The 22547-nt window shown below is 33.5% G+C and overlaps 4 protein-coding genes across 8 annotated transcripts; 3 read left to right on the top strand and 1 right to left on the bottom strand.

Moving 5' to 3' along the window:
* Positions 1-127: 127 nt before the first annotated feature.
* LOC138940326 (uncharacterized) lies at positions 128-1646 on the top strand. The gene is made up of 2 exons (XM_070309143.1): positions 128-555; positions 1001-1646. The coding sequence occupies exons 1-2, from the start codon at positions 128-130 to the stop codon at positions 1644-1646; spliced, it is 1074 nt and encodes a 357-aa protein (XP_070165244.1).
* A 334-nt stretch (positions 1647-1980) lies between these two features.
* LOC138940169 (transmembrane protein 231-like) lies at positions 1981-3575 on the top strand. The gene is made up of 5 exons (XM_070308757.1): positions 1981-2156; positions 2232-2395; positions 2774-2896; positions 2972-3179; positions 3264-3575. The coding sequence occupies exons 1-5, from the start codon at positions 2018-2020 to the stop codon at positions 3512-3514; spliced, it is 885 nt and encodes a 294-aa protein (XP_070164858.1). The 5' UTR covers positions 1981-2017; the 3' UTR covers positions 3515-3575.
* A 374-nt stretch (positions 3576-3949) lies between these two features.
* Positions 3950-8631, top strand: LOC138940162 (ubiquitin-conjugating enzyme E2Q-like protein 1). 5 transcript variants are annotated; one of them, XR_011447962.1, is made up of 6 exons: positions 3950-4185; positions 4294-4509; positions 5040-5309; positions 5524-5940; positions 6361-6704; positions 7671-8631. XR_011447962.1 is itself a non-coding variant. In XM_070308745.1 (5 exons), the coding sequence occupies exons 3-5, from the start codon at positions 5073-5075 to the stop codon at positions 6487-6489; spliced, it is 783 nt and encodes a 260-aa protein (XP_070164846.1). In that variant the 5' UTR covers positions 3950-4185; positions 4294-4366; positions 5040-5072; the 3' UTR covers positions 6490-8631. The 5 variants fall into 5 exon arrangements, 4 of the variants coding, with proteins under 4 accessions (XP_070164846.1, XP_070164845.1, XP_070164847.1 ...); XM_070308745.1 differs by having other exon boundaries at positions 4294-4366; positions 6361-8631; XM_070308744.1 differs by having other exon boundaries at positions 6361-8631.
* On the bottom strand, positions 8629-20078 carry Mnd (L-type amino acid transporter minidiscs). The gene is made up of 9 exons (XM_070308743.1): positions 19827-20078; positions 17704-18585; positions 13707-13925; positions 13182-13452; positions 12832-12955; positions 11959-12159; positions 10242-10391; positions 9961-10138; positions 8629-9882 (listed from the first exon to the last, which is right to left on the bottom strand). The coding sequence occupies exons 2-9, from the start codon at positions 17966-17968 to the stop codon at positions 9821-9823; spliced, it is 1470 nt and encodes a 489-aa protein (XP_070164844.1). The 5' UTR covers positions 17969-18585; positions 19827-20078; the 3' UTR covers positions 8629-9820.
* Positions 20079-22547: the final 2469 nt, after the last annotated feature.

Here is a 22547-nt window from a genome sequence, read left to right as displayed (position 1 = left end):
AAAAGAATCGTTAATTTTTCGAACAAACGCACGGACACGAAAGCCACTTGTGCACAAAATGAGTTTCCGGTAGCTGGAATAAAATTGGTGGTTAATAACCGCGCGAAAGTTTAAAAGCGTTTTGAAAATGTCCGATAAATCCTACTCTACCATCGAAGAGGAGGAGGAACGAATAAATCGCGATGTCAAGCCGAGTAGAATAGCGAAGTATTTCAAGGCACTATTCTGCTGCTTCAGACGCAAATCAAACGCGAGGGAGATCGTCAGATACGATCCCGACGAGTACGATTACATCGTCGAGAAGCTCGTCGTGAAGCGCGTGCCGCTCGCGCTTTTCGCGATCTCAACTGATCTTGCGGACCGACGCAAACCCGATGATGCGACGTCGGATGACATTTCGCAATCGTCGTCCTTATCTGCGTTTGGCGGGAATAATATTAGCGCAAATACCATCGCCCGAGGAACGTATCCCTCGACGAGGATGGACAGACCTGTATATGATTCCGCGGCGAATAAATCTTTGCGCTCTGACACAAATAAAGATCAAGATTTAAGGTTGGAAAAAATTGAATCATTTCGCGATAATTCGAATTTTTAATTTTCGGGGTATCACATCTTATTCTGCATAATAAGCAGCATATAAAATGCTATATAGATTTTAATATATATATATATGGCTGATGTGTATATATATTTCTCTATCTCTCTATTAATTATTTTTAAAATATAATAATAATTATTCCTAATAATTATATTCTTAATATATGGATCATCTAACTTGGATATAAGTTTAAATCAAAATTTTATTAATTTATTCTGACAGGATAACACTCATACACAAACTAATTTATTTAAATTATTATAAATTATAAAAAAAAATATTTTTATTCGATATTATTTTAATTATTAAAAAAAAAAATATATTATATAAAATGAAAAAACTTATTTGAGTAGAATACACAGAGATATCTTATGAGATCTTATGAAATATTGTTTTTAGCTTGGATGGTCAAGCAAAGTCCTTGATCTGGAAACAGGGGATTCTGAATAGATTCAGTGCTCTACATTCGGACTTGAAGGAATTCGAGAGGCCGTCCAAGAATCTGTCGAATTTTCCGCGAAGCAAACTGTCATTCGCGGAGGATATTTCTGTGCCGTCCAACACGAGGACCGACGTTTCCTCCAGGACCTCGACGTCCTCCATCACCGTTCAGGACGATGTTCCAACCCGGAACGATTCTGCTCGTCACGGATCTGTTTTTAAGAGCGAGAGAAATGACAAATCACAAGCGAAGGAGGATATCGATAAAGATCGAGGAAAATTCGTTCTTGGACGAAATCGGAAATACATAATATCACCGTTTCGAGTAAGACGAGGTTCCCTCGATCTTGCTAAACCGAAAAATGTCGTCGGGAATTTCGGCGTGGACGGCAAGTCGTTGACATATATTCAAGAATCCGTTGAGGAGAAATCCTCGGAATTAGCGGAGGATTCGAAAGATCGTGATTTACAATTAAATAAAGCGGTCAGATGGAGAATTACTATTAGACGTCGGCGCGCAAACGCGGACTCGGAGGTGTGTTATGTATCTATAGAAAAGTTACATAGACGCTTTCATTTCCTTTTCTCTGGGAAGAACGATTAATTTACCGGCGATTCGCAAGAAATAAAACATTTTTGAAAATAATTTGATCCAATTTTGCAAAACTTGTAAAGATTTGCACTCATAGAATTTTAACTAAAAAATTTTATTACATGGGTTGTCATATCATTCTCTCAATACTTTAATTATAACAATAATCATTATATTAAAATTTAAACGGGTAATTTAAAAAAATACGTAAGAAAATATTGCATTTTTGTAAGATAATACTTTCTCTTTTTAAGCCGCGTTCTTTAGAAGGGGTAATGCATCGGTGAGGATATATCACCGCACGTACCGTCAGCTGTCGTTCACCTGCGTCTATACGTTTTCGCACCTGTGGACGTTGTCGCGGCGACGAGCGTGGCATCATAATGGCAGCGATTGAAATATTTTCGAGCTCTGTCACTTACAAATACAAAAGCAGGATATATTCCTGCGCCTCAATCGCCGTCTTTGTGTTCATCGTGCTATCCTTACTTTCGCCGCTTTTTATAATCTATAATGCTGGGGGTAAAAACCTAACTTTTACATCTCCACTTTGGAAAACGGCGCGCGATAATAATCTTTGATATATCAAATCTTCAGGCATCTGGATAAGAAATCGGATGCATGCGGAAACGCCGGACGTGCATTTCGAGTACAAGTATCTGCTGCTCGCGGAGGTGGATCCTTACGAAGAGCCCATCGTGTGTTCCACCTTTACGACGTACAAAGAGAACGACATCAAAGATCATTGTACACTAATCAAGGTCGTATCTTTACTATTAAGTTAGATACCCAGTAAGAAATGACAGATCAAAAAAACGGCTATAGACATCTAATAGATATCTAAGAGACGTTTTTTCAATGTATATTTTTTATTGGGTAAACAACGCTAGAAATACAAGACTTGATTATTCCCTCTGTGCCATTAATATAAATATTTTAGTCAGCCTCTAGCCCCTCTCAGCATTTAGAATTAAATCCGATTATTTAATTCTGAATTTTTGATTCTGATACGAAAATCGGAAGCAACGTTATATATAATCTCCATTTTTAAAATTACAGCATTAATTACATATATTAATATTATTTGTTTTAGATATACTATTTATATATTTATGTCTAATTATTAGATTTGTTTGCAGGTACGAGAGAACGATGTAAACGGCGACGGACAGAAGGATTCGTTGAAGTTTGAAGCTTATTTTTACACGGACAAACCAGTAAAATCTCTGAGACTTTTGTTGTTTTTCAATTTTCAGTTAAAGGTAGAATCATACGGTTATACTCTATTTATAAATTTTCTCCTTCGATGATTTGACGAATTTTTAAATATTTTACAGCACCTCATTCAAGCGGCGATAGAATCTATCGGTGTGTTTGATCAGGTGTTAAGCCACGAGGTTCAAGAGATACGATTCTTCGGTGATTTGGAGCTACGACAGAAGGGACTTTTACGCAGCGAGGGTCTCTATGAGATGTACAACCACAGCATACAGCTATCCGATTATTCTCTACCTGAACTACTGTTGCACAATTTTAATCGAAAATGTGCGTATATTGATGTTTTTAAAAAAAAATTTGTTTAGCATAAAGATGCAAAGAAATTATACGGACGATATGTGTGTTCGACAGTTTCAGCCAGAATCACAAACGAGCGAGTAACGTGGCGGACCGGCTTCTCTAGCGACGAAGCGGTGGCCGTCATCGGCGAATTGTTTTACGTGGAAAATTTTATTTATTATCAGCCGAGTGTGTGGGAGGAATTGAAATGGGCATGGATCCAATATCTGTCGTGTCTGCTTGTTTTTGCATATATGGCCAAGCATATTCTAGTGTTTCTATTTACTAACAGATACCTAAACACGTATATCGTAAGACCGTAGGCGAATATATATATATAACTAAATGATAAATAAATAAATGGAGTAAATATCTAGCCTGCGATAAATAACTCCCCGGCTTTTGCGCGCATTCGATTGTAAATTTTTTAAATATTTTTTGTGCAACATAAAGCGTTCTGTTCTTGTTTCTTTGAGATCTTTATCATCTTCTGATAAATTTGTAAAGTTCTTTTTTGTTGTATAAAAATTTAAAGAACAATCAGTATTTAATCGCAATACATAATGTTAAAATTTTAACATTTTTAAATACATATAATGTTAAATATTTCCATGTATATATAAAATTTCTTTATAAATATCTTAAAATTTAAATAAAATGTTTATCAGAAACAGAAGCTTTTTGATGTGTAAAAGAAAAAATAAAATTTGCCGCTTGCGCGCAATTATTAGTCACACAAATTAGATCGATAAAGGGAACCGCGGATATGCCATTTCCACCCTCGATGGTAGCGCCAGTATCTATCGTTGACGTCGTCATCAAACCCTTCGGGTATTTTCGTGTCTGGTGTCGATTGGCGGTTCGATAAGGGTGGAGACTGCGCCATGTACAGTGGTGATATCATCGCCATTCTCGTGTGTACGCAAACGGTACAAAATAATCACACGCTGGCAGTCTATCGGGCGTGAGCGATATAGAATCGACGTTAAAATGGGTGAGTATGCTGTAAGAGCATAAATCAGTGGAATTCGCCTGGATAGTTAAAAATTTCATGGGATTTTACTTTAATAAATTTTGACCGATTTTTTTTTGCAAGAAACAGATAACTTAAAAGAAGGCTGAAGGAGGAATTGTTACGGCGGAGAAATATTTTCCGAGATCAATCACCTATAACAGTTAGTGCATAAAAATCTGACATGCATCTGAAAGATATCCTCGGAGACGGGTTTCATAGACTATTTTCAATATTTTCTTCATTCGAAAAATTAGAAATTATTTTTGGCGGGATAAATTCTCTTATCAAGTTCGCAAGACATCTGTAAGATATTAAAAAAAATATTGTTATAAGATATTTTTTATATATATGTAGAATTTCCCTATAGATATATATTGTTATACATGTATCCAAGTGGCAATATTTGCAGTGCACACACACTTGATTTAAAAAAACTAATCCAGATGAGCTTTCTAATGTTATTATAAACGATGTCGCGCACGGAAAGTTGCATATAACTGTCTTCTAGACGTGAAAAGTGAAAAATCTTGTCAAGAAACTAATGGTGAAATTTTTTATTTTTGCTAAATGAAAGAAGAAATTACTTTTCACCGTGTCAGTTATTATATGTTTCATTAGTAAACTTAATTAATCCATTACCTTTAAGAATCTTATCTATATTGATCTACCATCATGCCTCAAACAATTCGGATTATCCCAATAATCTGTCCTATAAGAGTTCCTTTTTTGCATGTAAATTTCTTTAACTCCTTTTTTGTGCAATATGTTCTACAAGAATATAAAATTGTCATGATTACGAATGCTTCTTATAAATAAAAATATTTTGAACGCAGAGTAGCGAGAGAGAGAGACACGGTATTTTAACCATGTCCACGAAATCAAAGGAGAAGGTCATAGCCGCTATCCGGAAGCTCTTCCGACCCTCCGATAAAATCGCGGAACCGGAGGGAGCCAGCGGCTCGGCCAATTCGCCGTCAAGGAGACTCCTGAGTCGTCATCATCGTCCAGATGTCGTCACTCCGGTGGACGTTCCGATACCGGAGAATCCAGATCCTATTCATGTCGATCGTAACTGTTTCTTCAAGATGAAAAAGTCCGTAAAGGTGCGCGGAGTTCCTGATTGATTCAATAAAAAAATCACAAAGGGATTGCTGAGCGATAAGCCTGCAAGAGGAAAGAGATTTGATAAATTAATACTAGCTCTTTTCTTGAACGGTTTAGCTTGATAGCAAGATAAAGTAAATAGCTTCCTTGATCCTATAAATATTCTTGAGTTCTGAATATTCTGAGAGTCTGAAATCAGGTCTGTTTGTACAGGATAATAACGAATACAAGGCTGTCAACGACAAGGACGTAGGACTGCGTCGACTAATGAAGGAATTTAACAGAATTCAGAGGGCACAGCGCCATGGTGACTCGGCTTTTACCGCCGAACTTGTCAACGACAATGTCTTTGAATGGTCTGTCCGGTTGCACAAGATTGACCCGGACAGTAGATTGGCGGCCGACATGCGCGAGTTGAAGATACCTCATATACTATTGAATGTGATCTTCCCGAAGGAATTCCCGTTTGCGCCACCTTTCATGAGGGTGATCTCGCCAAGGATCGAGCAGGGTTTTGTGATGCATGGCGGTGCTATCTGCATGGAACTCCTTACACCGAGAGGATGGTGTTGTGCATATAGTGTCGAGTCAATGATCATGCAATTTGCAGCTAGCGTTGTGAAAGGACAGGTGAGCATTATTTTGATCTGCACCGAACAGTTAATCCTTTCAGACATAATATATTATGACAATGTATATGTGATTACAATAATGTATGACTATATAGATAGAATAATGTATTATGATAATGTATCATATGATAAATAATTTTTATTAGCGTTATAGTCTTCTAAACTATACGCGGATTTCTTATAGTTTCCTTGTTATCTTTCAAATTCGGAAATTAATAGAGAATCAATCTTGTACATGATATCTTTTCAGTTAATTTTGTGAAATTCTATCTTGTTTTATTTTTTGCAATTAAAAAGCGAGCAAAATTTCAAAAATATTTACTAGTAGTAGAGAGCGTTTATAATATTTTTATATGTTTTCGATTTCTCAGAAAAAGATTTCTTATATTTAAACAAAGCCTTTATTTCCGTGCTGCAGGCACAAGTGTCGAGAAAGTCGAAACCGAATAAGGAGTACAATCGACAATTGGCCGAGGAGACATTCAAGAACCTGGTGAAAACGCACGAGAAATATGGCTGGGTGACGCCGCCGCTCGCCGAAGGTTGATCTTAGAATATATTATCGTCCAGAGCCGGAAGAGATCCGCGTTTCTTGCTTAAAAAGAGGCGCACGAACCGACATGATTCTTTATTCGATTTTCCCGGAAATGCCGACAATGATTTCTTTCCGTTTTGTCAGAAGATCCAAGTAATTTCGTCATCACGAATATACACATGCAGCCAGAAAGGAATTCGAGTTTGTCGAATGAACAAAACGCGTGCGTAAGTTTTCTTTGCACATTTTCACACATTTTTCAACTTTTGTAATAAATGCGTAGGGACTGAAAAAAGATTCCTTAAGGTTGTTAAAAAAATTTTCAATTTTTTGCTTATTTTTATAACGCGGAAATAAGAACGAATTGCAAAAATAGTTTTAACTGTGTTTATACTAAAGCCATGACGTTGAAAAGAGATGCTGGAAAAAAAGTTTGTGAAAATTTTAAAACTTTTTTAAGTCCCTATGTTTATACAACTACGCCAAATTAGCTATTAAGACGAATATGAAATCGTTACAATGTTATCTGCGCTTATCGAATCGGCTTTGCAAGAGTTATCTTTCAAATACCGGAAGCTCATAACAAGATACTTTGTTTCATTCAACTTTAAACATACATATAGAAGAAATGAGAAAAAGATTGCTCGATAATGTATACTAAATTGTTAAATGTGCCCAATTATATATATACAACAATCGAGGAGCCGATGAAATATGTAAATACGAACAACGAAAATAATAGACATAGTGTTGCATGTTTCTTCGCTTTAATAAAGTTTAGTTCCAGTTTGTATCAATAATTTAAGGAGAAGATTATTTGCGTGAAAATTCTTCCGTGGAAACAGAAGTCTTGATTATGAGCTTCTACAATATAAATTTATTTCTTTGTTTAATACTATCCGTTATGTACAAATGATTTTCGATATGTTTCTCCATCCAATCAATTGCAAAAGTCTTTAAAATAGTTATTATGTTGGACATATATTGATACGTGCCAAATAAATATATAATTTGAAGTATTAAGTTTGTAAGTTTTAAAGTTTTTAAGTTTGTAAGTTTTTTAAGTAGTAATTTTTTGAAGTATTAATATTTCTTCGCAAAATTTTAAATTGACATTTAATCGCGAAGGTTCGCGCGACCATTTAAACCTAAACGCATATAGCAAGAACAAACTTATACATAATGTTACAAAGTTCCAGATAACAAGAGACTCTCAATTGTCCAAACAGTCAACTTTAATGTGATGTTGAGAAATAATAATATTTGTATAAGATTTTGAAAAGTAAAAATGCAAGAGAGTGAGACAAAAATTAAATACAAATAAAATATTTACAAATATGTGCGAAAAACCGTTATTAATCTTTTTGTCATATACGTTAAATGTACTTTTGGCCTATTTACCGTACACTTTATCGTACAGAAGTTCGACGACCCAGGTATATATACCGTATTTCTTTTCTACCAGTCAGATTATCACATATCATGTTTAAAAATTTAGGAAATAGCAAACAAGAAATTGCAATACGAACCTCTTCTTTATTTCTGCGTTAGCAGCTTATAAATTATAATTGCAAGCGATTTAAAGCGATTTTTACAACACCATTTTATCAAATCTGTTGAAATAAAGTTAATATTCAAAAATTGTTATTATATTTCTATATAGTTTCCCTTAAGAGATGTACTGTTTTATATTTATTACAATGATCAAAATAATTTTATTCTTAATTTAATGCATATTTAGTACAATATTTTATTGTCTTCTGTTTTATGGAAAACGTAATCTATTTGCTTGCGTACAAGGCACACAATTAGTCATTCTTGAATGTACTTTATTTCATGACGAAAACATCCTATCGGTACTTGAGCAGTTATTCGATTAGAATATATAAGCATAAATGATACTTAATATATTATTCACAGTCACAATATCTAAAAGCGCAGATATTAATCACGCTTAGGATGCGATAAAATTCTTATGATATATAAACGTTTCGTCTTTTTTTCAAACGTTATTTTGTCATCTCTGATATTGTTTTTAGTTTTATATTATTGATACAAAATTAATATAATTTATTTCTTATACTAGAATTAATGAACTGTGAACGTATTAATGATCAAGTAACATCGTATACAAGATAGCTTACTCGAAACATACAGAAGATAAATACATTTTAAAGTAAGAAAGATCTTTAGAATTTTTTCCATTGGAAAAAATTAAATGTTTTTATGAGTGTACATATAATATTTGTATATAATAATGAAAAAGATATATCTAAAAGTTTAGTGTAATAATGAAGCCAAAATAAAATTTCTAATAATTGATAAACAATTATCAAAATTATATATAAACGCGCTGTATATATACAATTAAAGCAGATTTCTTTATGCACTCTTTGCATATTTTTATTTTTGGAGCTATATACCTATTTATATAGTTAGTAAGTTTAAATTATTAATGTAACTATATAGTCTAACTATAAGTTATAACTATATATTTATGTATATAATTTGAAACTATAGACTTATGTACGTAGTATACAAAGAGTTTACATTATTTTTCGCTATATATATATATATATATATATATATATATATATATATATATATATATATATATATATATGTACAATTTGGTAATTAAAACCAGTATCTCTCTCAGTTCGTTAAATTGAGATATAAATGCCATGTGTGATGATAGTCCTCATCTCCGCGAATAAATGTAAAAATTGATATAAGATAAAGAAATTAAACTCACCAAAATTATATAAATTTTTTTCATACAATTCAATGGTTTTTCTAAATTTCTCTATATTTTCCCTATATTTTGTGCATAATTCTAATTGTATTATTATATCTATGTACTCCAAAATGGTAAACAAAAATATGGGGCACATTTACACACTTAAGATAATTATCTTAAACGTGTATAACATCGAAATTCTTGTATACACAGTCGATAATCGACATTAATACAACAATAATCAACACGAATGCAATTTATGCGCAAGGTTGACTATAGCAATATCGTTTCAGATACAAAGCATTAAGATACATAATTACGAATATAAAAATTATAATTTATATTATGCAAATATATAAAATATAAAAATTACAAATCTATGTTAGCGACCGCTATGTCATTCATATGCGCGCGTTGTCGTTAACTTAATTTATATAATAATGCAGCTGTTCGACAAAGTTCGACGTTGTAATTGACGTTATGATCACGATTATAATTTTAATTTATCTATCTAAAAAAGTACGCATGTTTGAAACGCATTCAACGAATTCAGGCACCATAGTTCAGAATATTTGACAATAATTACAACTATTTTCACGTACTTCACTCAGTTTTATCTTCTTGTACACATAAGAACAACTTAGCGCACATCATGTTGAAGTTATCTGCAAAATAATGATGATATTAATTATGTAAACGCGAAGGTATCTTTGACGAGCTTCGAAAGTTTGAGTACAACTTACAGGATCCATTTACGAGCCACGCGGGCTTCGCTTTCCAATCGATGAAGATCCAATACATGGGAATTCCAGACAGGATTATGATTATGCCTACGCCAACCTCCCATGGTGAAACGTAGCATGGAAAGATGACCAGAAATACGCAAATTATGAAAAAGATGATTGGTAAAAGTATAAAAACCTAGAAAAAAATATAAAAGTGTGAAATAAAATTACTTATAATAAAAGAAAAAAAAATAGAAGAGATATTGACTTTGATATTTTTTTTAAAAAGTTGTATGTACCTTTATGGGACGATGGAGATCAGGCTTTTTGTAACGTAGCCACAATAAACCAGACACTGAAAGCGTGGTAAATAGAGCCTCAACGAAACTGACATAATTTATCAGTACGTAGACATCCTTTATGATGAGGAGCACCAGAGTGATAAGGCACTAGAAATTATAATTTAACGCTCAGAATTGAAATTCAATAATAGCAAGAATAGAAAAATCGTTTCGTGGTGCTTTTAAAATCAATGACAAATTATTAGTTTAAAATTTAAAATAATTTTTGCGATCAATTCTGAATTATATCATATGTGTAAATTGCGCGTACTTTTCTTCATCCATGAATTTTCAATTTATTTTAAATTGGACTCTTTTTAGCAAAAAGATTGATGTTGTGCTAATGATACTTTCGATACTCGATCTTAAATAATTTTCGCTTATATCTCAAAAGCTATCGACCTAAACAATTAAAAAGATAACCAACATATTGAACACATGCGCAATTGATTAATTAATTTCTATTAAAAGATAAAATTAATTAATTTCTATTAAAAGATAAAATTAACTACGAAATTGTACAATGCTTGATGGTGCGACGTGACTTTGAATGGCGTTTAACGAGAGCGGTCTTTTTAATTCGTTCGTAGAAAGGAATGAAAATCACGAGCAGACTTCCGCTGCCGAAGAGATCAACATGAAAAGATTCATTTATTGCTTTCAAACGAACTGCAGAGATTAAAATGTCGAATTACATACTGCTGTGTGCGTCGCGTCGCCGCTCGATTCTCTCTCTCGGCTGGCTTATTTTATTAAGACGCCAATTTTAATTTAATTTCGCGGTGCTTGATTTATATACATCAAATAATTAAGTCCCCGCCAATTGAACGAACCAAATTATTGTATGCAAGGCGTAGGATTGCATCGCATCAATTAAAAGTATACGTACCAATCGTTTTTCTTGTCTTTTCTCATAGTCATAGTTAAAAAAAATTTTTTTTCTGAATTATTTTTTTTCAGCTGCGCAAATAAAAGATATATGATTTTTTGGATATTGTCATCGAAAAGGATTTAAAAAAATTTCCAAAGTATATACAGGGTATTAAACAAATTATTTTATATTTATACGGTAGATAGGACAAACTAAAGGAAAGTTAGTATATAAAATAATTAATAATTATATAAATAATTTCTCATAAAATGGTGGAAATATTCGGAGGTTTAATAAATTTATCGTATAAATAACATACAAATATCTCAGTATGATAAAAATTCAAAAAAATTCCATGATAAATTTTTGGCTCAATCTTGATCTATCAATCATACGTTACGCTCTAATGTCACATGTAAATATTTAACCATATATATGTCTCATTCCTATTATCGCTAGATGGATGCATCGCACAAGCAAGCATGAGTTATATAGTCATAATTATTGATATAGTTAGAGTTTAGAGATTGTTCGATTATATAGGTGGATATGAAAATGATAGGAAGTAAGATACGTTCACCATTTGACTTTCAAGGAAAGCCGGTTGTAAAATCGCCGTAAAATTACATACGCGCAAGTTGTTCGCGACGTTTATTCACTTTACCGATTTTTTTACCTAAAAATCAAAAATTACTTAAACTCGATATTAAATTATTAATAAATCCTTGTTAGTTTGTAGTCTACATCTGTTCCCTTTTTGCATTTTGATTTTAATTTAATAAAGAACGAAGATGCGATACTTACGAGGAAGATAAGGGATGGCATCGGCGTCAAGTTGCGGACATTAATCAAAGCAATGGCAGTAGGGAGATGTCCGTTTCGGGCGCCGACAAAGAACAACCTGGACGACGCAAAGATTGCGCCGTTCAATGCTCCGAAAGTCGAACACGCCACGAAGAATGGTATAATCCACGACATAACGCCCAGCAATTTATCGCCGAAGGTCTAGAAAGGAATTTTTGCTGCGATTTAATGCCACGTTCTAGTAGCAAAAATGGAATGGCATCTTGATTATAGCGAAAGCGAGCGCAAGATTGTGCAATTTTTTCCGCATTGTATCAAATCGATTTCATTTTGCCCGTATAACGATATATTAAATAATCTATCGGTTTTATCAGGGATGCGATGTTTGATCTTTTTTTCGAAAAGTGATAACACGCATGGAAGAGACGTACGCTCGCATACTTGCTTCACTTTATCGCACAAAATATACATATATGTGGTATATGTATATTGCTATAAATAATTTAATACGATTTTTAGTTGCATGAATTAAACTTTCTTTTCTTTTCAAAAATTTGTTCTTTGATATAAAATAACTATATCCTTCCTTTTTATATAATGAGAACTGCACTATTCTCTTATGCTAAAATATTCGCGCGAATGCAATCACTTGGTACCAAAACGTGATTAAATGAGCGTGGATAAATGAGCGCATTCAGCAGAATAAATTGCTTAGTTGCAATCAAATGTGACCGAATTTTTTTTTTTAATTGTTAGAATCGACAAATCAACCTCAAGTATTGACAAGACGATAATTGAGCAGTTGTTCTGCTGAACGCGGTCAATATTTCACAATTGTTTTAATTATTAATAAATATGTAAATCCATACTTACAACAGCGACAGCATTCGATGCAAGTATTTCGTCCTGTGTGAGTACAACGAAATACGCGATGTTCGCGAAAACGTATATCACTGTTACTACTGGCAATGATATACAAATAGCCTTTGGAAGATTTCTGTAAAAATTAATTAATATAAATATTTTAATTTCTCATATTATAATTTTTTAAATAATATATAAATAAATTTCTAATAATACGAATATATATAATTTTAATAATACAACGTTCTATTTCCCATCAAAATAAGCAGATATCAATTTAATCTGTTTTATCTTTTTCTGTATATTACGAGAATTACAACAGAGATGCAATAATAATAAAATGGAGAATTCGCAATTACTTGTAAGGATCTTTTAGTTCCTCCGTTACGAAGTTGAGGTAATTCCACCCCGAATAAGAGAACAATCCGGAGTAGATCGCGAGGGCGACGTAACCGGGCTGGGTGTTGGTGCCAGCCATTGGACGTTGAAAATTCTCCACATGTCCTTGACAAAGCCATACCAGACCCGCTCCTATGATGATCAGCAGAGCGAAAATTTTGGTAGCGGTGAAAAAGTCTTGCACCCTGGTCGCCCATTTGACATTGTAACAATTGATGGCGGTGAGTAAACCTGCGAACGAATTTTCGCTCGCATTCAAAACTTTACACTGACACTAATGACGATTCCTTTCCTTTTCAATTACATCTTTTCTGTATTTATTATATTTGCCTTCATTTTTTTATATTTTTTTCAGTTTTTAATGAAATCATTACATCATCTCTGCTAGCGTTTACTTTGCTTATTAAAGGTAATTAAAAATTCTTCCAAAGGGAAGAAATAAATTAATAAAAAATATAGGAATAAATTAATAAAATTCATTTTACACGTGATCACAGCAGCGAGGAGTCGCACCGCTTCATACGGCGGTTCGCATCCGGGCCATACGGGTTGTAGAATGTATTGCGCGAACGTGAGCGCCGTGATAGCATTCCCCGTTGGTACCAGGATGAATAACGCCACCCAGAGATAGAGGAACGCTGGCAAAGGTCCGAAGGCGTCGCTTATATACGCGTAATCACCACCGGATCTAGGAATCATCGTACCTGTATAAATGCAAAAAGGCATCGTCTGTGTTTTTTCATTATAAATTAAATTAACAGATGAACGCGTCTAGGAATAAGAGGAAATTATGGAAAATCTGACGACAGAAAAATCGATTAATATATTAATATATTTCAGTTGACAAATTATAAGTTTTATAAAAGCAAATAAAAAATGAATGTAAAATAAAGCAGATAACGAAGTTATAGATGTAAGATAAAGGGAAACATGAAGGAAAATAAAAATAAAAATAAAAATTATAAATTAAAATGTAATATAAAATAAATATGAAAAAAATATATATGTGTGAACAAAGAGACGTCAGATTAGATCAATTTTTATTTCGGAAATAGCCGAGGCTCTCGACATATCAAGGATTATTGCGTACATATGCATTGTTGAACGATCTAATTTTGTCTTTATATAAATTTCTCATATGCTTGTCAGATTTCATAAATCAATACTCGTACTTTTCAAATCTCAACTTAAGTTCAATATTCACAATCAGTTCAACACGAGTATATATAATGTATACATAATGTATCTCTCTTTACAATTATAAGATAATATTTTATATATCACATGCTTATTTATACTATCGTTTATATTTCATTTTGTTCCATTTCTTATAAAATTTATAAACCGTTTATCTTGAATAATAAAAAAGAAAAAAATTGATAACTGTTTGTAACATTGTTTAATTGCCGCCAGATCAAATCACACGCTTGTGACCTGTCGTATTATTGCACGCGTACAGTATTTACAGCGAGTATAGATTCTGTTTTCTCGCAAATCATGTCCCACATAATTATATGCAGTCTTATCACACGAACTCTCGCCCATTAGTAATATCGCGGTTTTTCGGTCATCGACAGATTCACAGCGTATCGTGATATGTCTGTCACTGTTTTTTTATATTCTCCATTCTTTTTTTTCCTTCTCTCTTTTAGATCTTTTGTAAATTAATCAAAAGATACAAAAATTGTTTGATCTTATCTTTCTCAAAATAAGAGAATAGGATTTTTTTATAGTTAAGAATAAATATAATACCTTGTAATGTTCAATTCTCTCTCAATTTTTTTTATTCTAATTTTAAGAGCACTTTAAGCATATCTTCAATTGAACCTGCGGCACGCGATAACGATAACGCGATAATAGTAACAGTGGACGTGACTTATAATAGCGTAAATTTAATGATTAGGTTTGTCACGAAGAGCTTGCTACAATTTATACACTTGACGACGTTCGTTTCCTGTTATTACAAGGTAATACGCTTTTATTCGTCTCTCTTCATTCTCAATTTATCAATGAAGTCTTTTCTACATGTTTTTATGACAATTAATTAACTATATGTCAATTAAGCAATTCAAATTTGCCTAATCAAATTTGAATAATATTGCACGAAAATCCATCTCGTTAAAAGAGCAAGAATTCAAGATATCGTCAATTAATTTGTATATCTTGTATATACTTTTATATAATAAAAATATATACAAGATGTTTCATAATTAAAACGTAATACATAAGAGAGCATTTTCGAAATATCGATATCTATAGCTAATATTATTGGAGATAAAATACTCGGTGTCAAAAACAAAGTCAATCGATAGATGGTTTAGCCGTTTGATACACTTTGATCTTTCGCAATGCGGTACATTTGTTATAACTGATTTTCGATATGGGGATTGTTGTTACGCGTCATTGTGTTATTGTTAACGCAAGATCCCTCTCCCCCCCCCCTCCCCCTTCCCACCCCTGGATGTATGTTATATCAACGCATATTATGTATTCTAAAGATTAAATGCTTAAAGTCAATAGTAAAAAAATGACGATAAATCGATATTGTAGATATTGAGCGCGATAACTATGTGTTTCAAAGATATACAAATAAAGAGAAGACTAAAATAAAGGATATTTATGCCTCTCATAGATTCCGAGTTTTAAAATAGATAAAAATTTATAAAAAAATTATATAAATTTTATAAATATAATTCAAAGATATACCTTTTTAATAAAGCGAAGAAAAATTTGTGAGAGAATTACAAATTTATTCGGAAAGTTCTCTTCTTCTTATAAAGCATTATGAAATACATGAAAAGAAATAAATAAAAGAAATAATACATTACATCTATAATATGATTAAGATTGATAAATATTCTTTATGCTATTAATATATAACAGATATGTAATTTGATCGTGATATTTTTTATGAGCAGATAAAAATACTATAGCAGATAAAGAACAATTGTATGAATGACTCGTTATAATCGTGATGGCGAGCTTGTTACAAATTCGAACAGAGTATCTCGATAAACGATCCTCTGTGTTGAAATCAAACTTTGAATTGTAAATCTATGGTGCTAATCTTAAAAAGATCGAGAACTATCGGTAGAAACAAAGCATCGTCTTACAAAGGTATTAACTTTCATTGAAAGATGTCACGCGCGCGAAAACGTTTTGTCGAGAATACAAAAATTATCCAAATTTATATATACATTGAATATATATAATTTATAATTATCAAGAAAAAAAATACATAAATATTTTCTCTTTTCCTTTCCTTGTCCTTATATTCGTCAGTTATAAAATTTCAAGCTGGAATCTTGCGAATCTGTCTCAAACTAAATGTTTGCGATCCAAAAACATGCGCATAATGTTTTATAGACGTTATTCCCCGTGATTTTGTTCTCTCGTGGAAGACAAGCCGTTGAAAATTCTCATTCGGTCTTTCGTCGGGTCATCGGATTCCGGCTTCATCTTGTTAGTCATCGAGATATTGCGAGAGGGTGCAAGTGTTTTATCAACATGTTGTCATATTGAAACAATACCACGTGTATACCATACACGCAAACAAAGAGATTAAATAAAAAGAGGAGAAAAAGAAATTTGAAAAAGATATTTGTATCTCTCATAGATAAATGCTGCGAGTTTTAAAACAAATAGAAATTGATGAGAAAATTACATACTATTTATAAATATAGTTCGAAAGTATATTTTTATATAAAGCAAAAGAGAATTGGGAAAGAAAATATTATGTCATATAAAATGAGTTGTTTGAAAAGCTTTCTTGTTCTTATGAAACATTTAAAATATATATGAAATAAAAAGGAATACAAATAATTAGAAAAATTGTCCAAATAACATATGTATGCAATGATAAAACGATATTATCACTATTTATCATTAAGGAACTTTTAAACTGGCAAATTATCATTTTCTGTATTATTTCTTTGCACGAATGGTAGATTAATAGCATGTAATGGCATATTGATATGGTGGTATATATAATTTAGAGAAATTTCATAATTTTGTTCTATTGTACTGTATAATACAACATACGTTGCATTAATTAATATACTATATCTTTTTATAATTAACGTAATATAATATAAATTTTAAAGAAGAAAGTATATGTAGATTTCTTTTTGTCTTTTTTTAACATTTGAAATATTTTATATATAAACGGATAAAAAGAAAGTAGAGGTCAAAATAGAAATAAGAAAATGCACTTGTGCAGAAATCCAAGAAACGTGTGCGACCAAAATATGTATGCAATCCTGTATATAATATTTTATATATTTATCTTTTGCAGAGAAGAAGAAAAAGATATTTCTCTCTCTCTCTCTCTCTCTCTCTCTATCTCTCTTTCTCTCTCAAATCAAGTTTTCCTCCGGGACGTGTTATATGCTATTTCTGAGACCACCTGTCGAGCTCGCCAATTCGAAGCGAGGGGTTGCTCGAGGGTAGTAACCGTTATACAGAATTTCATCATTCACTCACCTAGCTCGGCGTAACATAGAGCCCCGATGAGCGACAGGATCCCGGAAAAGATCCAGACGATAAGGGCCTGACCGACGCTGCCGCTGTTTAGAAGCACGCCCTTGGGCGATACGAAAATACCGGCGCCGACGATGATGCCGACGATGATGGCCACGCCGTCCCACAGACCCAACTCCTTCTGCAATTTAATACCCTCGCTGCCGCTATCGGGTCCCGCGATGGGCCGCGGGACCATCTTCTCCACCGGTGCTACCTTGTCTGGCATCCTCTCGCACGTGCACCGCGTCTACCTACGCCTACGTTCCCCGAAACTGGCGCGCACGAATGTCACACGCGTTCCCGCGCGATTGTTTGCAATATCGGAATAACGTGAATGAGTGACTTGCCGCGTGAGCATCACCGTACCACGTGGACAGGCGGGAAGAGATCCAAGTTCGAGGAATGAAAGACGATGGAGAAAAGAGAAAAGAATGGAAAAAAAAAAAATGGGGAAAAGGGAGCACCGCGCGTTCTTTCAGCACCACGTGGCAAGAGGGAACGTTCACGAGACGGGCACACGTGCGAGGCTGCCGTGCCGATCCACGCTCACACTGCCGATGGAGCCGGACGGTCGCTCGCTATTTCACTGCGCTCTCTTTCACGCGTTCGCGCGTTTGCGCCGAGTACACGTCGCATTCACCACTGCCTCTACCCTCCGCGCGATCCTCCGTCGGCGATCGAACTGACGCGACGCTCGCAGTAGCGCGCGTCCAGTGGCGCGGCCACGACCGCTCCGAAATAGTGTCGGAGCAGTACCGCCCTACCGGCATCGGCTCCAAAAATCTCTATTTCTCAAACTCTCTATTATGTGTCATATTTTTTTTTTCCTCCCTTCCTCCTCGCCTTTGATGAACAAAATTTGAATAAACGCGACGGAAATAGAAAATACTTAACTATAACTTGATTCGCTTTTCCAGCAAATCTTTTTTATATCGACACTTTGTCAATCTTTTTATTTATTTATTTATTTTTTTTAAAGTGCGATAAGAAACAAATATAATCAGTTGAAATCAATTTATTCCAAGTTTGCAGCTTAGAATATTTCGTAGACGAGGATTTTTGCTGCATCGACGTTAGTTTCTTGTCGTTTCCGCAAATATTTATTATATATTAATATATTAATTATATTATATATTAATATCATTGATATGCTATTCATGAATGACATCATTTAACGAGAAAAATGATGAATAATAAAAATAACGGAGGATTCACCCTTCGAAATCGTCATTCAACGTCAAATGTAAATTTTTGTAATTTTTGAAATTATATTTCGAAGTGATTTCTTTATAAAATTTAATCACCGCGGAATCTTCCGCTTCCACGCCATTGTGCCCACCTAAGTCTTACGGGTGCCAGATATGTGTTGCATCAGATACGCCAAAAAACGCACACCTGCGAAAACGATAACGCATTCTTCGAGACGTGATATAAATAAAAGTAATAAAAATACTGAGCGATAACCGAGCAGAATTGCGGAAAAGATATTCTCAGCTGACAATCCATCGAACTTATCGAAATTGACAAAACACACGGATATTGATAACTATACATACAGTGGTTCCCATTTCCTTTTCACAGCAATTTGCGCGATGTGCTTCACAGAATTATTAATCGACTATTAACACTGATAGGCTTGTTATCACAGTCCGCGCTTGTCGATTTATCACACCGATGTGGCTAAGCGTTCTAGCATGGAAGTCGACGATTAATACGTATAAAAGAAACACAAAGATAAGTAACAGATTTCGATTTCGATCAATTCATCCAAAGCAAAAGGATTAAAATATTTAGTAAAAAAAAATCGAAACAACGACTGGAAATTATTTCAAATATGTAAAATTTTCTTATATATATTTGAATCTTTCATCATTTTTTTTTCCGTTTTCTGTAAATTGAAATTTTAATTGACGGCTCAAATATACCGAGATATGATTAATGTCGCGATCAAGTTTTCGCTCAGAGAAATCTTTCATTTCATCTCTTGTTACAAAAGAGTTTCTTATTTCGTAACGCTGTAACGTTATAAATATGTAACACTATATTGTTATACGCTGTGTTATTATTATATGTAATTATTATACCATACACGTGTTGATATATATTTCATGATGAAAATATTCGCGATATCATTCGCACGCGCGTGAAATCATTTCCCCGTCCGGATCATCGATCGTAGAAGTGCTCGCGCGGCGATTTCTCGATCGCGATTCGCGCAAAAATGGTCGGCGAATTTTCTCGGCGCGCAGCATCCTCTCGCCGGCGATGGTCGTGTCGATCGCGGGTACGCGGCGCGCGTCGCCGAGGACAAAGGATCACGTCCTCTCGTGCATAATTGATGCGATGCGTGTGCGATACTAAAGATACTAAAGAGCGTTACGTCCGAGCGAACCCTTGCTCTTTCGCTTGCGGAGAGCACGCATCACCCTCTCGACATTGGCGCACCGCAGCTGTCAAATAATCGCGACGCAAGAATCTCACTCTTGTTATCATGAATATTTCTTTAAGAACTTTTAGAAATATTGGGCACATGTTGTATTACATTTAAACAAAAAATTTTTTTTTTTCGAAGCGGTTTTTTTTTTTGTACAATACATTGCATCGAAGAGAAAAAAAATGTGAGCGAACGCGAGGTTTTTAAAAGAATGAGGTTTGTAAAGAATCGATTGAAAGAAATGCCAGATGTTTTTGTCGCGATAATTGAGAACTCCATATAAAAAACATTGCACACATGTCACATTGTTATAGAAAATTTGTATTTTCAACTCTGTTCTTAACTTTTTTTTAAAGACTATCGCGAAGCTTTTCAAGGAAATTTTAAGACAGGCATACTAATTAGGCATACAATGAATAATATATTCTAGCTGTAACAACATTCTACGCCAATGACATCGCACGTCCGTCCGTTTCGTCAGTGTCGCGCAACCTTCTCGTCATTATCATCGCATTATCATTTACACGCAATCTATTAGTGTGCGTGACCGCGTGTAGTAGATGTATTTAAATACGAGCGCGAATCGCCGTGACAATTGAATCAGTCAGTGACAAAGCTTCTCGTTATGTTTATATGAATTTGTTTAAGGTTTTTCATAATATTTTCGGAATTTTTGCTAAAGATGAGCTAAAATTATTTTAACAAATAAGTTGAATTTAATTGCTGTTCTTTCTATTACACGTTCTCTATTTTTTCCTTTTTTTACACAAAACATTTGGAATTGTATATTCTGCAATTATTATCATTAAACTAGGTTTTTTAGAATCTTTTACAGCACTTTTTTACCGCATTTCATTTTTTCTGTCCATTTAAATTCTGCACAGAAATACGTATTTTATTCTACAAACAGAAGAAAAGTATACGTAAAAAGAGTGACTATATTATTTTAATATCCATACCATATTTAGTATGAAACTATAAACTACATATGCGCTTTAAATCGCACGTGATAAATTGTGCAAATTCCAATGCTTGAATACCTGCAATTTTATTAGCGTTTGAAAATCGCCGATTTTTATAAGAGCACGCATTTCTTACAAGTACTAATAAATTAATGGAAGATAAAGTAATAATAAAACTTCGGAAATTTACCATATACTCAAAATTTTACTGTTCTTTGTAAATAATATAAAACTTTTATTATAAAAGATTTTTTATATAATCTTTATATGTATATATAAAACTACAAGAGAATATGAGCTATGTAGGTTTTTTTTTTTTATATTATATTAGCTAAACAATGAAAGAAAAAAAAATATATTTCTTCAATTGATAGAAAGTAAAATATTCAGCGAATAATTTTTTTTTTCTTTTGGAAAAATCAAATATTAATGCAATTGTGAATTACTAATTCATTTGACTGTTCCTATAGAAATTCATCGTTTGAGCGTCACTGCGTAACAGGCTTCCGCCTTGAGTGTACGTTTCTCCCCTTTCTAATCCTCGCGCCGCGAGTTCCCGTGGCGGTATAAAAATAAATTTTGACGCCAGCACGTCGATCCGCGCGAAAAAGATACTCTGATTAAAATCATTTTATTGTTAGTTCTTTTCAAATCGCCAGAGTAAATGGCGGACAACGAATAGATAGCAAATCATTCTCCGGCAAAAATTTGCAGGTAATCAAATTTCGAATGTTATGAATCAATGCAAGGCGAAGATTAGATACTCGTTATCACGACAACAATAATAAAATACACCGACATTGTGGAAAAATATTACATAATTGATATATTAATTATCCGCAGCTAAATATTGTCGCATCGAAAGAGATATAATGGATCGTTTGTCTTGTATAATAATTAGACTAATTAGACATATAGAATGTCTATGTAATCAATTTGTATGTTAATATATTCCTCGAATTTGCAATTTCATTAATTTTACATATCTGCGTTGGTTCATGCCCTGTTTGCTTTTACGATCACGGTTATGTGTCCGTTCTTTAAAATAAATAAATCATAAAAATGTTATATATACACAGTATATATATATATATCTGAATATATTATAACTGTAGCTGTTTTAGTTTTGACAGCGAACTCTTTAACAATTATATAAATTATATATTGCTTTTTATATTCTATATATTTACATTATCATCCTGTTATCACTGTGTGTCTTCTCTATATGTTCTATCTTTTTATTATATTCTCCTACAATCTATGAATCTTTTAATTCGAAATAAGTTTTGTGTACTCTGCGCAAGATGTCGCGATCTGCTGGAGATAGATTTATGCGCCATCTATGAGGAAAAGAGTGAAACGCGAAGGCGTCAGCTGAGGCGATCAGCTGACATCAGTTGTAGAAATGT

Source organism: Polyergus mexicanus, unplaced genomic scaffold (genome assembly GCF_030449975.1).
Source record: "Polyergus mexicanus isolate NDT 795.1 unplaced genomic scaffold, iyPolMexi1.0 SCAF_16, whole genome shotgun sequence".
Lineage (NCBI taxonomy): Eukaryota > Metazoa > Arthropoda > Insecta > Hymenoptera > Formicidae > Polyergus > Polyergus mexicanus.
This window is presented reverse-complemented; position numbering and strand designations above follow the sequence as displayed.